The sequence below is a fragment of the Siphateles boraxobius genome, unplaced genomic scaffold, assembly GCF_051911475.1.
Source record: "Siphateles boraxobius isolate OS27281-9 unplaced genomic scaffold, OSU_SipBor_1 130, whole genome shotgun sequence".
Classification (NCBI taxonomy): domain Eukaryota; kingdom Metazoa; phylum Chordata; class Actinopteri; order Cypriniformes; family Leuciscidae; genus Siphateles; species Siphateles boraxobius.
This window is the reverse complement of record NW_027508734.1, coordinates 697,640-708,952: the sequence shown is the minus strand read 5'-3', so window position 1 is coordinate 708,952 and position 11,313 is coordinate 697,640. Positions and strand designations below refer to the sequence as shown.

Here is an 11,313-nt window from a genome sequence, read left to right as displayed (position 1 = left end):
TGAAATGTATTATCCAAAAAGATCTGAAGAATCGAAACCCCGCAGTCCCATAATGACTCGAACTAAATCGGGCGCTGTCCTCCGAAAAACAGTAAAAGTTGCTGTGCTTAAAACAATGACCAACGCAGATGATGAAGTCACTACCATTAGCCGTCCTTTAACTTGCGAAGAATGCACAAAACACAAAGAAGTTGTGGGCACAATGCCAAGAAAAGGCCCTTTTCAACCCTACTGGGACAACTTAATGTTACAGGCCTCCGTTTACAAGTTAGAGCCTAGAGATGTTTGGCAGGTAGCCCTCCTCACGATTCCAAACGAGCTAAAACCAAAAATGTCAACCGAAATGAGATCTGGGGAAATTATAATCAAACAGGAAGATGAGGATGAAGAGGAGATCTATGAAAGATTGAAGGAGGCTCTATTAGAGTTAAGGGGACCAACGCACGCTGAGTGGAACAGAATTTTAGACATAAAGCAGGCCAACAAAGAGCCATTTGAAATCTATGCCGAACGCTTATGGGTGACCTACAAAGAGCACTCAGGGCTAGACAATGCAGAACGCGATCAGGAAGTTTTACTTCAAATCCTGAAAAATAATGCAGGCCCTCATATACAACAGGCGCTAGTGCATGGAGCCGATCCACCTGAGAATACCTACCGGTCACTGGTGGATTGGGCTTCCAAAATAGAGGCTAGACTAAAGCAGAGCAAAGCTCGTTCCGTTTCAACAACACAGTGGTTGGCAGAAGGAAAAGGTGCAAAAAATCCTGGTTTTAGACCTCAGTTGCAACAATGCTTTTATTGTAAAAAAAACTGGCCATCATGTCCAGAACTGTTTTAAGCGGAAAAGAGAGCAAACAAACCAAACAATGCATTCTAAATATGACGATGACATTTTCAGACGCTTAGGGAATTTGATTGCAGAAAATAATTCTCCAGCTCAAAACGTCAGTTCAAAACAAACGGAAGAACAATCTAAAAATCCAAACCACCCATACCGAAACCTGCAAGCAGACCTCGCTGACCTGTTAGCAAAATACAACAACCCCCAATAGGGGTGCGTGGCCTCCGTTGCTATAGGAACAATTCTCACAAGTGGACACCGAATCAAAATAAAAGCTAACCTTGGAGGCCGGTTAGTTAACATTCTTATTGATACCGGAGCTGCTTGTTCTTGCACAAACATTCCGTTGCCACTTAGCACGCAAACAATTCAAATTAAAGATATAGGCAATATGGCAAGCCATACAAACTCGAGAAAACTCCATTTCCGTGATGAAAGTGCGAGCGCACATTACCAAAAATCCGGATGTGCACGAAAAAAACAACAACATTGCTGACCAATTAGCTAAGCTGGCAGCAGTGAAAGGCGACTATTGGCATAATGAAACAACCTCTAATTCTGTTTCAAGTGTTGTACAAGTCACACCTATTGACCTCAAACAGTATCAACAAGATCTGTGGGCTTCTGATGGAGAACTTGTGCCACACTTAAAACAGGATCAGATGGTGAACATAATTGAAGGCATAGTAATCCGAGATGGAAAATTTGTAGTTCCAGAAGCCCTCCAAAAGCCAATAATCAAATTATATCATGATTATGCGCATGTATCAGCAACAAAAACAGCACAATTGATACAAAGACAGTTTTGGTGGCAAGGAATGACAGCTGACATTGAAAGATGGTGCTATGCCTGTCTAGTATGTGCAACAATTAACCAGGGAAAGCTAGGTCGAACAAAAGGGCCCTGGGAGTCCTTGCAATTGGATTTCATTGGTCCGTTTCCCAGTGCCAAGGGGGGGTATCGCTATTGCCTCGTGATAATTGACAAATTCTCAAAATGGGTTGAAGCAATTCCCACTCGCAATAATACAGCAAACACTGTGGCACGTGTGATGGCGAACCAAATCATCCCTCTTTGGGGAGCACCCATTCAGATTGAATCTGATGAGGAAAACTAAAATGGTACCACATGTCTCAGTGCAAACGGTTCAAAGGTTCATTGAATTAATTGTGATCTTTTCCTTCATAGGACAGTCACTGCAATTCCATGGAGGCCAGATGCCAGGACAGTGTCCGGACCCGCCTGCATCGAATTGGGACAACGAGTCACACTCACACACACCTTAGGATGCGGTAGATGGGTATGGAAATATAGTAAGGGGCCATCCACATCATACATTCCAGTCACATACAAAGAAATAGTCACATGGCCTCCCGGATTAGCACCGGAACCAAATTGTGCAACAAAAATATGCTGTAGGACAGGTTCTACGCATCTTCCAGACAAAAACATCACAAGCTACACACGCGCACCACATTATCACCATAACATTACTGCTTGGTACCAACTTAAAGAATTTCCAGATTCAAATATTGGTAGCATGCACACACTATATGAAAATAACAACAATGGGGTAGATCCAAAAAAATGTTATTCCACTAAGGATCTTGAACCAACCACATATAGGTGCACACATACTACAATGCATAACAATACACATTTAAAGTTTACTGATCTTCTGTTTAATCTAACAAATAAGGTATCTAGCAACAATTTGAAAACATTTGTTTGGACTGGCCGAAAAGAAGGAGCATACTGTGTGGGAAAATGTGAGGCAGATTTAGATGATTTCACTAACCCTCACAATTGTTCATGGACTTTACATCATTGCTTTAATCTAACCACATGTGGTTACCAAAAACCCACACAGTGCCCAAAATTGTATACCACCCCTCCAGGTGGCATAATCAAAGGGAATGTAAATAAGACTTTACTACATGATGTCAATCTTGTGATAACACATGTGACGTATAACATCTCCATTGTGTTGTCTGCCTATGTAAAACATTGTAACTTTAATGATAAGACGTATACATTGCTACAGTCACGCATCGATGATTTAGTTTCTGATTACAAAAACAGACTTGCAGTTCAAATTCCACCTGCTCGCACCAAACGAGACCTGTTTGGAAATATAGCAGGTCTTTTTGGCTCAGCTAATTCTATATCCAACACGTACAAAATAACAGGTCAATCTCAATTTTCAACATGGTTGGCAAACCAGGTGGCCACCGGTTTTCAACACATCACTAATAGTAACGAAAACATTATCAAAGCGGTCAGATCTGAGGCGCAGGCGCTTCTGTCGACCAGTCAATCAATTTTCAATCAGACCCGTACCATCGAGCATGACTTAGCCTGTAGATTGTATGCACAAGATTTATTTACTGCAGCCAGACAAGAGATTTTAGATCTTCGTCTCCATAAAACACCTAGACATGCTTTAAATGATCTTATTGAAATTTTAGATCTGCATAGATGGCTCGCATCAGAGAAAATGAAAAATATTAAGTATTCTGAATTATTATCGACATTAATGATGTATACTGGTAAGGAATGTGCTGGCTGTATTGGGTTCTTTGCCACTTTCCCTCTAATTCACCCAGATCAAATTTATCTGGACTCCACTACCATACGCTCTATTGGCGTTGTAGTAAGAGACCAAATCATTAAATGGGACCAGTTGACGGGATATATGACTTTGAAGGGCACTGAAACTCTGTTTACCACTCGCACCTGTTGTCATGAAACATCTAATTACATTATATGTACTTGCAACACTCTACAACCCTTTTCCTCCAATGATTCCAAGCTCATTAATGTCCAGTCATTGCATGGTCATTCTGATGCTGTTCAAGTATCTCACACACAGTGGTGCGTCGTCAGTGAGATGAACTCTTTCTCCTACGGAGGTCTGACCTGCCCTGCGAACCACACGTTCTGTTTGGAAGTAAAAGAGGACTTTTCAATGGGTCAGATAAACATCCTGGGGAAGGTGCCGATGGACGCTGACGTTTCTCCCTGGTGGGAGGATACTTTCTATGAACAAGGTACTCAAGCTCTGGTCCATGCAATGGACTTGGTGCAAGAAATCATCTTAAAGACTGAGTACCATCTCAACCAAGCTCAAGTGGAAGCGAATCTGGCGAGACAGACTGCAGAAATCCTGTCCAGCTCCTCTACCCGGTCAGCGAGATATGTGTACACCTGGTGGGACTGGACGTTTCGTGGATGCGTCCTCGCCAGTGTGCTTATCTTCTTATTCACACTCTGCCAGTGCTGCTACTTTAGATGCCTTCTCCGCAAAATGCGCACGTCAACGAACGTGGCCATTGCACTCAGTCCATTGCAGGTGCCGGCTCTACGGAAATTGCAGCCATAAGTAGACTTCCTGAAGTTGTGGCCCCTCAGGACTGATCTGAATCTGCCCCAAGGGGCCAGGGGTCGAAACTGTAAGGATGGAATTTTCCTAAGACTGTATTCAAGAAGTCGAATCTGCAATAAAACAATAAAAACTCACTAATCTACAAAGGAGATCTGTGGGACAGAGAGCACAACACAACTGGCCCAATCTGATCTCTTCCCCACATGCTGTGTTCCTGACGAAGCACACTATCTCCTCTCCTTCAGGGCTCAGGCAGTCATGCAAATCTCACAAACCTCCTGCCTCCAGCTGTGTGACGTTAGGGCAAAATAAATACTTCTGGTGCGAGTGGTAAAGTTGTTTCATTCCCGCAGCAGCAGAACAGTCAGAAAAAGAAAACAATGCCTGTTCTTCTGTTGTGGGAGATGCCCCAATAAAGATTGTTGATAACCATTTGTCTTTATCCCCCAAACTCAGGCTTGACCACTTGGGTCACGAGAAAGGGTCCAGTAAAAGCTGAGTAAATATTTGGGTGCTAGATGTTTATTGTTCTTCTGTTTCTCTGGGGTATTTAAAGAGAATTGGCAAACCACTCAAGGAAGCATCTGTAAACAGAACTTCCCACACTGTTGCTGTGTGTCTCTATTGCCAGGTATGATGACTCTTTGAAACTATTTTTGATATTGTATTATGAATGTTTTTATAGGCTGATCAGTTGTGTACTAGGTATTCTTTCTAATTATTTTATTTTGATGTTTAACTCTGCCTGGAAAAATAAATGTTAACCTTGATTATTCTGAAGTTTTCTGAAATCATTATTTCTAGTAGATTATGTGCAGTCTGATGTTTCCGCAAATCTCTGTCCAGGATAGATCACACCTAAGGCACTAATGAATGGAGCATGGGGCACATCATTAGACTTTTTGATTTTGACTATCTCCTCACTTAGCATGTTGTAAGCTGCAACTATTACGAAAAATTACACCTACGAGTCAGCAGTGAGCGGCTGCGTAGGGTAAGATAGGTTGCACTGCACCCTCTGACTATTTTAGGACTGGCTAGTTTGTGATCGTGAGCGCACATTCGCGACGTGACGTCTCAAAGTGACACCAGGTCCTTAATGAACGAACATTTGAAGTTATGAAATGCACAGAATAATCTTTGGTCTAAATTAAATCGCAACTAATCTGAGGATCAGCTGTAAGGATAGAAAGCTTGTAAATAAATTAAAGTGATTTTTCCAGAGAACGCCGAAAAGACATACACGCTGAATTCCTTCGACCATACCATTGGATTCCGGTGTTGGGCCAGTGGGTGGACCTTACAGAAGTTCCTCTAACATTTCTGAAATGTTATTACTAGTTTCAGAACATTCAAAAGCAACGTTTGCAAAGTAAAATGTTCCTTAATGTTCACGTAATCTGGAAATTTTTAAGGTTCAGAGAACATTCAGAAATAGCATGTCAGCGAAACATTCTTAGAACATATTTTTGTACACACACACACACGCGCACACACACACACACACACACACACACACACACACACACACACACACACACACACACACACACACACACACACACACACACTCTCTCTCTCTCTGAAGAAAACCTACCAATTAAAAAGAGGAGTGTAAATAGTTTGTGCTCCATTATCTGAAACAACAAGATTACATTTTCTCAATATCAGCATAAATGCATTAACCCCTACTGATTATTGTCCAATATGTTTTTAAAACCACAAACCTGTTTGATCTTCTCTTCCTCTTTTCTCCTCTCAGGGTTTTATGAATCTTCCTAAGCTTTAATATTCTCTTTAACTGCATGCAAAACTTCAGCAGTCCTCGTGTCACCTTTACTGTCATAATGTTTAAAACCAGCTTGAAAAACTAACTGGACCGCTTCAGAACACAAATCTGTAGGTCATAAATTGTACATGTGGCTTTTGTTCAAAAAGTTTTTTTTATTTTTTTTACTTTATTTATTATTTTGTGGTATTTTTTATGTTCATCTTCCAACACTTGCAATCCTTATGAAAACGTCTCATGCACAATCTACACATTGCAGATTGTTTTTTCACCAAGTATTTTTTTTAATAAATAGTTTTTTGTATTTCCTAGTAAACATCAGAACACTTAATAATTATAAGCTTCTGAATAGTGTGTTTTTGCACACCTCATCTGCTCTCCGTGTCAAACCAGAAGCCTCTCTTTCTCCTGTCAAAACACATTTGTATAATGATGAGAGGTTGGCACCCGCCTCTGGCCATTAGGCAAAATCACAGGCGACTCATTCTCATACACTGTAAAAATCTCCAAGATTATTTAAGGATATACCATTTCAGTTTTTCAACTTTTTCTAATAGAATGTGCTACTTGCTTCTTTGTAATAAAAAATAAAAATTGATAAGAATGTGAATGTGTGCCTTGAAATGCAATGTAAGTCGCTTTGGATAAAAGCGTCTGCAAATGCATAAATGTAAAATGTAAATGTAAATGTAATCATTTGTGAAATTTACTAGTGAAAATGATCTCGAAGTAAATCCTGCACCAGATCCAGTGTATTTCCAGTGTATGACGGCAGTGATGGAGGACAGACGCTGAGTTAGGGAAGAATACTGCTTAAAGTAGGATGTTACATTTTAAAAAAGTAACAAATTATGTGACATTGTTACTTTTAATGGAATGTTACTTCCTGGGTCTGAGACTCTCCTCTCGGTTTTTGGATGTGACACTTATTTGTATCTGCAAAATCCGTTATTGATTGATGACCTGTAGTTTTCAAAGCTGTGAACAACATGGGAAAGGAGGAAAAGTTTGACACACACTGACTGCTTTTACTGAAATCTCACCTTCTTCTCTTGAGTCGGAATTATGTCGTATGAAAACTGACTTAAAGGTGCAATGTGTAAAAATTTTGAGTATCTATTAACAGAAATGCAATATGACATCCATAACTATGTGTTCAGTGGTGTATAAAGAACTTACTTAATAAACCGTGTGGCATCATGAGAGGGTATGTCATAGACGCAAGGTATGTGCCATCTAGGTGGTTACAGCATGGGGACTACAAACCAAGATGGCCACCTCGTCCCGGACTACAGTTACCAGGTTCCTCAGCGGTGGGGACACAGCTTTTGTGAGTGAAGGAGAAAAGCTGTTAATGAGCTGAGAACAGAGGGAGACTGGCTGATTTGTTTTTGGGGATGAAAAAGAACGCTTTGGAGTTTTGAGTTGATTTATTAAAAGAAACCAGTGACTTGATCTCTGCCTAGACTCAATTTGTGAACCAACCCACACTTTGGTGATACCCTACCTCTCACGATGCCACATATGGTGGAGAATGCTGTTCCAATGGTGTGACTGCTGATGTCCAACAGAGACTGGGAAGATCTGACTGTGAAATTTGCTAAGCTAAGTACAAAAGAACACAACATTACAATGGAGGAGTTGTTGAAAGCGTTTCTAGAATCTAACCAAATCCAACAACAAACTAATGCTGCGTTAGTAGAAGAACAAAGACGGGCGAATGACTTGAAAACAAGAGAGCTTCAATTAAGAATGAACCAAGAAAGCAACAAAGTCAGAGCTAGTGACTTCATTCCTAAAATGGGGGTCACCGATGACGTGGAGGCATACTTGTATGCTTTTGAGACAACAGCGCATAGAGAAAAGTGGCCAAAAGAACAGTGGACCAGGATATTGGCACCATTTTTATCAGGTGAATCACAAAAAGCTTTTTTGGATTTGGACCCTACAAATGCAAATGATTATGATAGTTTAAAAAAAGAGATTCTCAGCAGAAATGGTCTCACCACATTTGGAATGGCCCAGCGAGTACATGAATGGGGTTTTCAGAAAGACCAACCTCCTCGTGCACAGTTTCATGAACTGATGCGCCTGACGAAGAAATTGCTACAACCTGAAAAGAGCACGGCAGCAGCTGTGGTTGAGAAAGTGGTGGTAGATAAGTATTTAAGAGCCCTTCCATATGAAGCAAAAAAAGTAGTCAGCCAGAGTAACCCAATAACGGCAGAGGAGTTAATAGAGTCAGTTGAAAGATATCAAGCTAATGTAAATATGTTAAGTTACCGGACACCAGTTAACTCCCCTCCACAGACGAGGAAGACACCCAAAGGTCGGTCGACACAGTGGTTTAGCCAGAGGAAGGGGAACAATAGTCCCTATGAACAACAAAAAGCATTGCCAGATTACAGTCCTCGAACATGTTACAAATGTGGGGAACTTGGTCATATTTCTTGGCAGTGTGACAAACCAGATGAACCCATGCCAACAGCAGATTCTTCAGGGAGCAAGCAGACTAATTTCTTTGCTGCGTTGATGGGAGCCACAAACTTCCCAGCCATGGCCTGCCCTGTGACGATAAATAGCCAGGATGTGGAGGCTTTGTTAGACTCAGGGAGCATGATTACCTTGGTCCACAAGTCACTAGTCAACCCAGCTGAGATCTCTCAGGAAGATACCGTGCCTGTGTCTTGTGTGCATGGAGACACTCAGAAGTACCCAACAGCTGCATTAACCCTCATCACCACCAAAGGGAGATGTGATGTTAAAGCAGGAGTAGTGGACTCGTTGCCAGTAAGTGTGCTCATTGGCAGGGATTGCTCAGTGTTCCATGCTTTGTGGCAAGACATATCGGAAAAAAAGATGAGAGATACCGAAAGGCCTAGAGGTAAAACCAAATCTAGGGGAGACTCTGCCCAAGGGATTCAGGATGTAAAATATATGACCAAATGTTGTTTTCCAGTTCAGACTCGTGCAGAAACAAGGGATGTTCCAGAGGAGACTGAGACCGCTTCTGAGAAGGAGTCATCACAAGAGAGCATGGGTGAACCTGGAATCAAAGCAGAGGCTGTGCCGTTTAGAGGACAATATGGTACGTCACAGTTAAATGACCAAACATTGACTAATGCACTGAGAAATGTCAGAATGGTGGAAGGGGTAGATAAGAAACAGGGACACCTTACATACCCTTACTTTGCAGTAAAAAACGGTCTGCTTTATCGAGTAAACAAAAGTGGAGAGGACATCCAGGAACAGCTTCTAGTTCCTAAGTCTCATAGATCAACATTGTTGCATCTATCTCACACCCACCAACTTGGAGCCCACTTAGGGGTCAATAAACTAAGGAGAGGATTCTTCAGCGTTTCTTTTGGCCCGGCATTCATAAAGAGGTAGAAAACTACTGCCGTAGCTGTCCAGAATGTCAACAAGTAGCACCAAAACCCTCAGAGCGGAACCCCCTAAATTCCCTTCCAATAATTGAGACCCCGTTTGATAGAATTGGAATGGATATTGTGGGACCCCTTCCCAAGAGTTCTAGGGGACATCAATACATTTTAGTGATGCTGGATTTAGCTACTCGATATCCTGAAGCTGTTCCCCTGCGAAAAGCCACAGCCAAACAGGTGGCCAAAGAGCTCTTTCTCCTCAGTAGTAGGGTAGGGATCCCAAAAGAGATCCTAACAGATCAGGGGACCCCCTTCATGTCAAGTGTTGTTAAGGAAATGAGTAGCTTGTTGAAAATCAAACAACTCAGAACCTCAGTTTACCATCCCCAAACAGATGGACTTGTAGAGCGCTTAAATAGAACGCTCAAGCAGATGCTACGCAAAGTCATTGATAAAGATGGACGAAACTGGGACCAGCTTCTACCCTACCTTCTGTTTTCACTGAGAGAGGTACCCCAGGCCTCTACGGGATTCTCCCCTTTTGAGTTGCTCTACCCACACAAGCCAAGAGGTCTCTTAGACATTGCCAAAGAATCTTGGGAAGAACAGCCCTGTCCACATAGGACTCTAATCGAGCATGTGGAAACTATGAGAGAGAGGATGGCAGCAGTGTTCCCCATTGCCAGAGAGCACATGGAAAAGGCCCAAAGGGAACAACAAGCCACCTACAACCGGGCTGCACAACCTAGGGAGTTCCAAACAGGAGATAAGGTGTTGGTGCTCATACCCACTGCGGAAAGCAAGTTCCTCGCCACCTGGCAAGGGCCATTTGAAATAGCAGAGCGAGTTGGAGAAGTAAATTATAAAGTGAACCAGCCAGGTAAGAGGAAGTTACAACAAATTTACCACGTTAACCTCCTGAAAAAGTGGCATGCAAGAGATGCATTGTTTGGTGGAGGCCTAACCACAGAGAAGGTCAATGGTCCAAGAGAAGAAGTCCAAGTCAGTCCAGACCTGACACCACAACAGTTACAGGAAACATCGGAGTTAGTATAGCGGAATAGAGATGTTTTTTCTTCTGAGCCTGGTCACACCCACATGATCCAACATGAAATCCGCACGATACCTGGCAAAGTCATACACCAACGTCCATACAGAGTCCCTGAAGCCCGGCGGGAAGCTATCAAAGAGGAGGTAATAAAAATGCTAAAACTAGGGGTCATTGAAGAATCTCAGAGTGCCTGGTCAAGCCCTATTGTGCTGGTTCCCAAGCCAGATGGAGCAATAAGATTCTGTAATGACTTCAGGAAACTAAATGAAGTGTCACAGTTTGATTCTTATCCACTGCCTCATGTAGATGAGTTGATTGATCGGCTGGGCAAGGCCAGATTTGTTACCACCCTTGATTTAACCAAAGGATATTGGCAGGTTCCTCTTTCTCCAGCATCCAAAGAAAAGACAGCCTTTGCTACCCCAGAGGGGCTGTACCATTATGTTTGTCTACCTTTCGGCCTGCATGGGGCACCAGCGACTTTTCAGAGGCTGATGGACCGCGTCCTCCGGCCTCATCAAAGGTATGCTGCAGCATATTTAGATGACGTGGTGGTGTATAGCCGGGATTGGGAAACCCACTTAATGCAAGTACAGAAAGTGTTGGATTCAGTAAGAGAAGCGGGCCTCACTGCTAACCCTAAAAAGTGTAAACTAGCCTTCTGTGAAACAAACTACCTGGGATACACCATAGGACGAGGCCTCGTTAAACCCCAAGAGCCCAAAATCAAAGCCATACAAGACTGGCCTAGGCCATCCACGAAGACCCAAGTTAAGTCCTTCCTGGGCCTTGCCAATTACTACAGAAGGTTTGTCCCTAACTTTGCTAGTCTGGTTGCTCCCCTTACAGAAATGACCACG

The 11,313-nt window shown here is 42.4% G+C and overlaps 1 protein-coding gene across 1 annotated transcript; it reads left to right on the top strand.

The window, feature by feature from the left end:
• Positions 1-343: 343 nt before the first annotated feature.
• Positions 344-4,227, top strand: LOC143737864 (uncharacterized). Its single transcript, XM_077229723.1, has 2 exons — positions 344-738; positions 2,034-4,227. The coding sequence occupies exons 1-2, from the start codon at positions 344-346 to the stop codon at positions 4,225-4,227; spliced, it is 2,589 nt and encodes an 862-aa protein (XP_077085838.1).
• Positions 4,228-11,313: the final 7,086 nt, after the last annotated feature.

Coding starts and splice junctions, on each gene's coding strand:
- LOC143737864 (XM_077229723.1), top strand. CDS start 344: ATGAGATCTGGGGAAATTATAATCAAACAGGAAGATGAGGATGAAGAG. Junction 739..2,033: donor TCCGTTTCAACAACACAGTG/GTTGGCAGAAGG, acceptor TTTCCTTCATAG/GACAGTCACTGCAATTCCAT.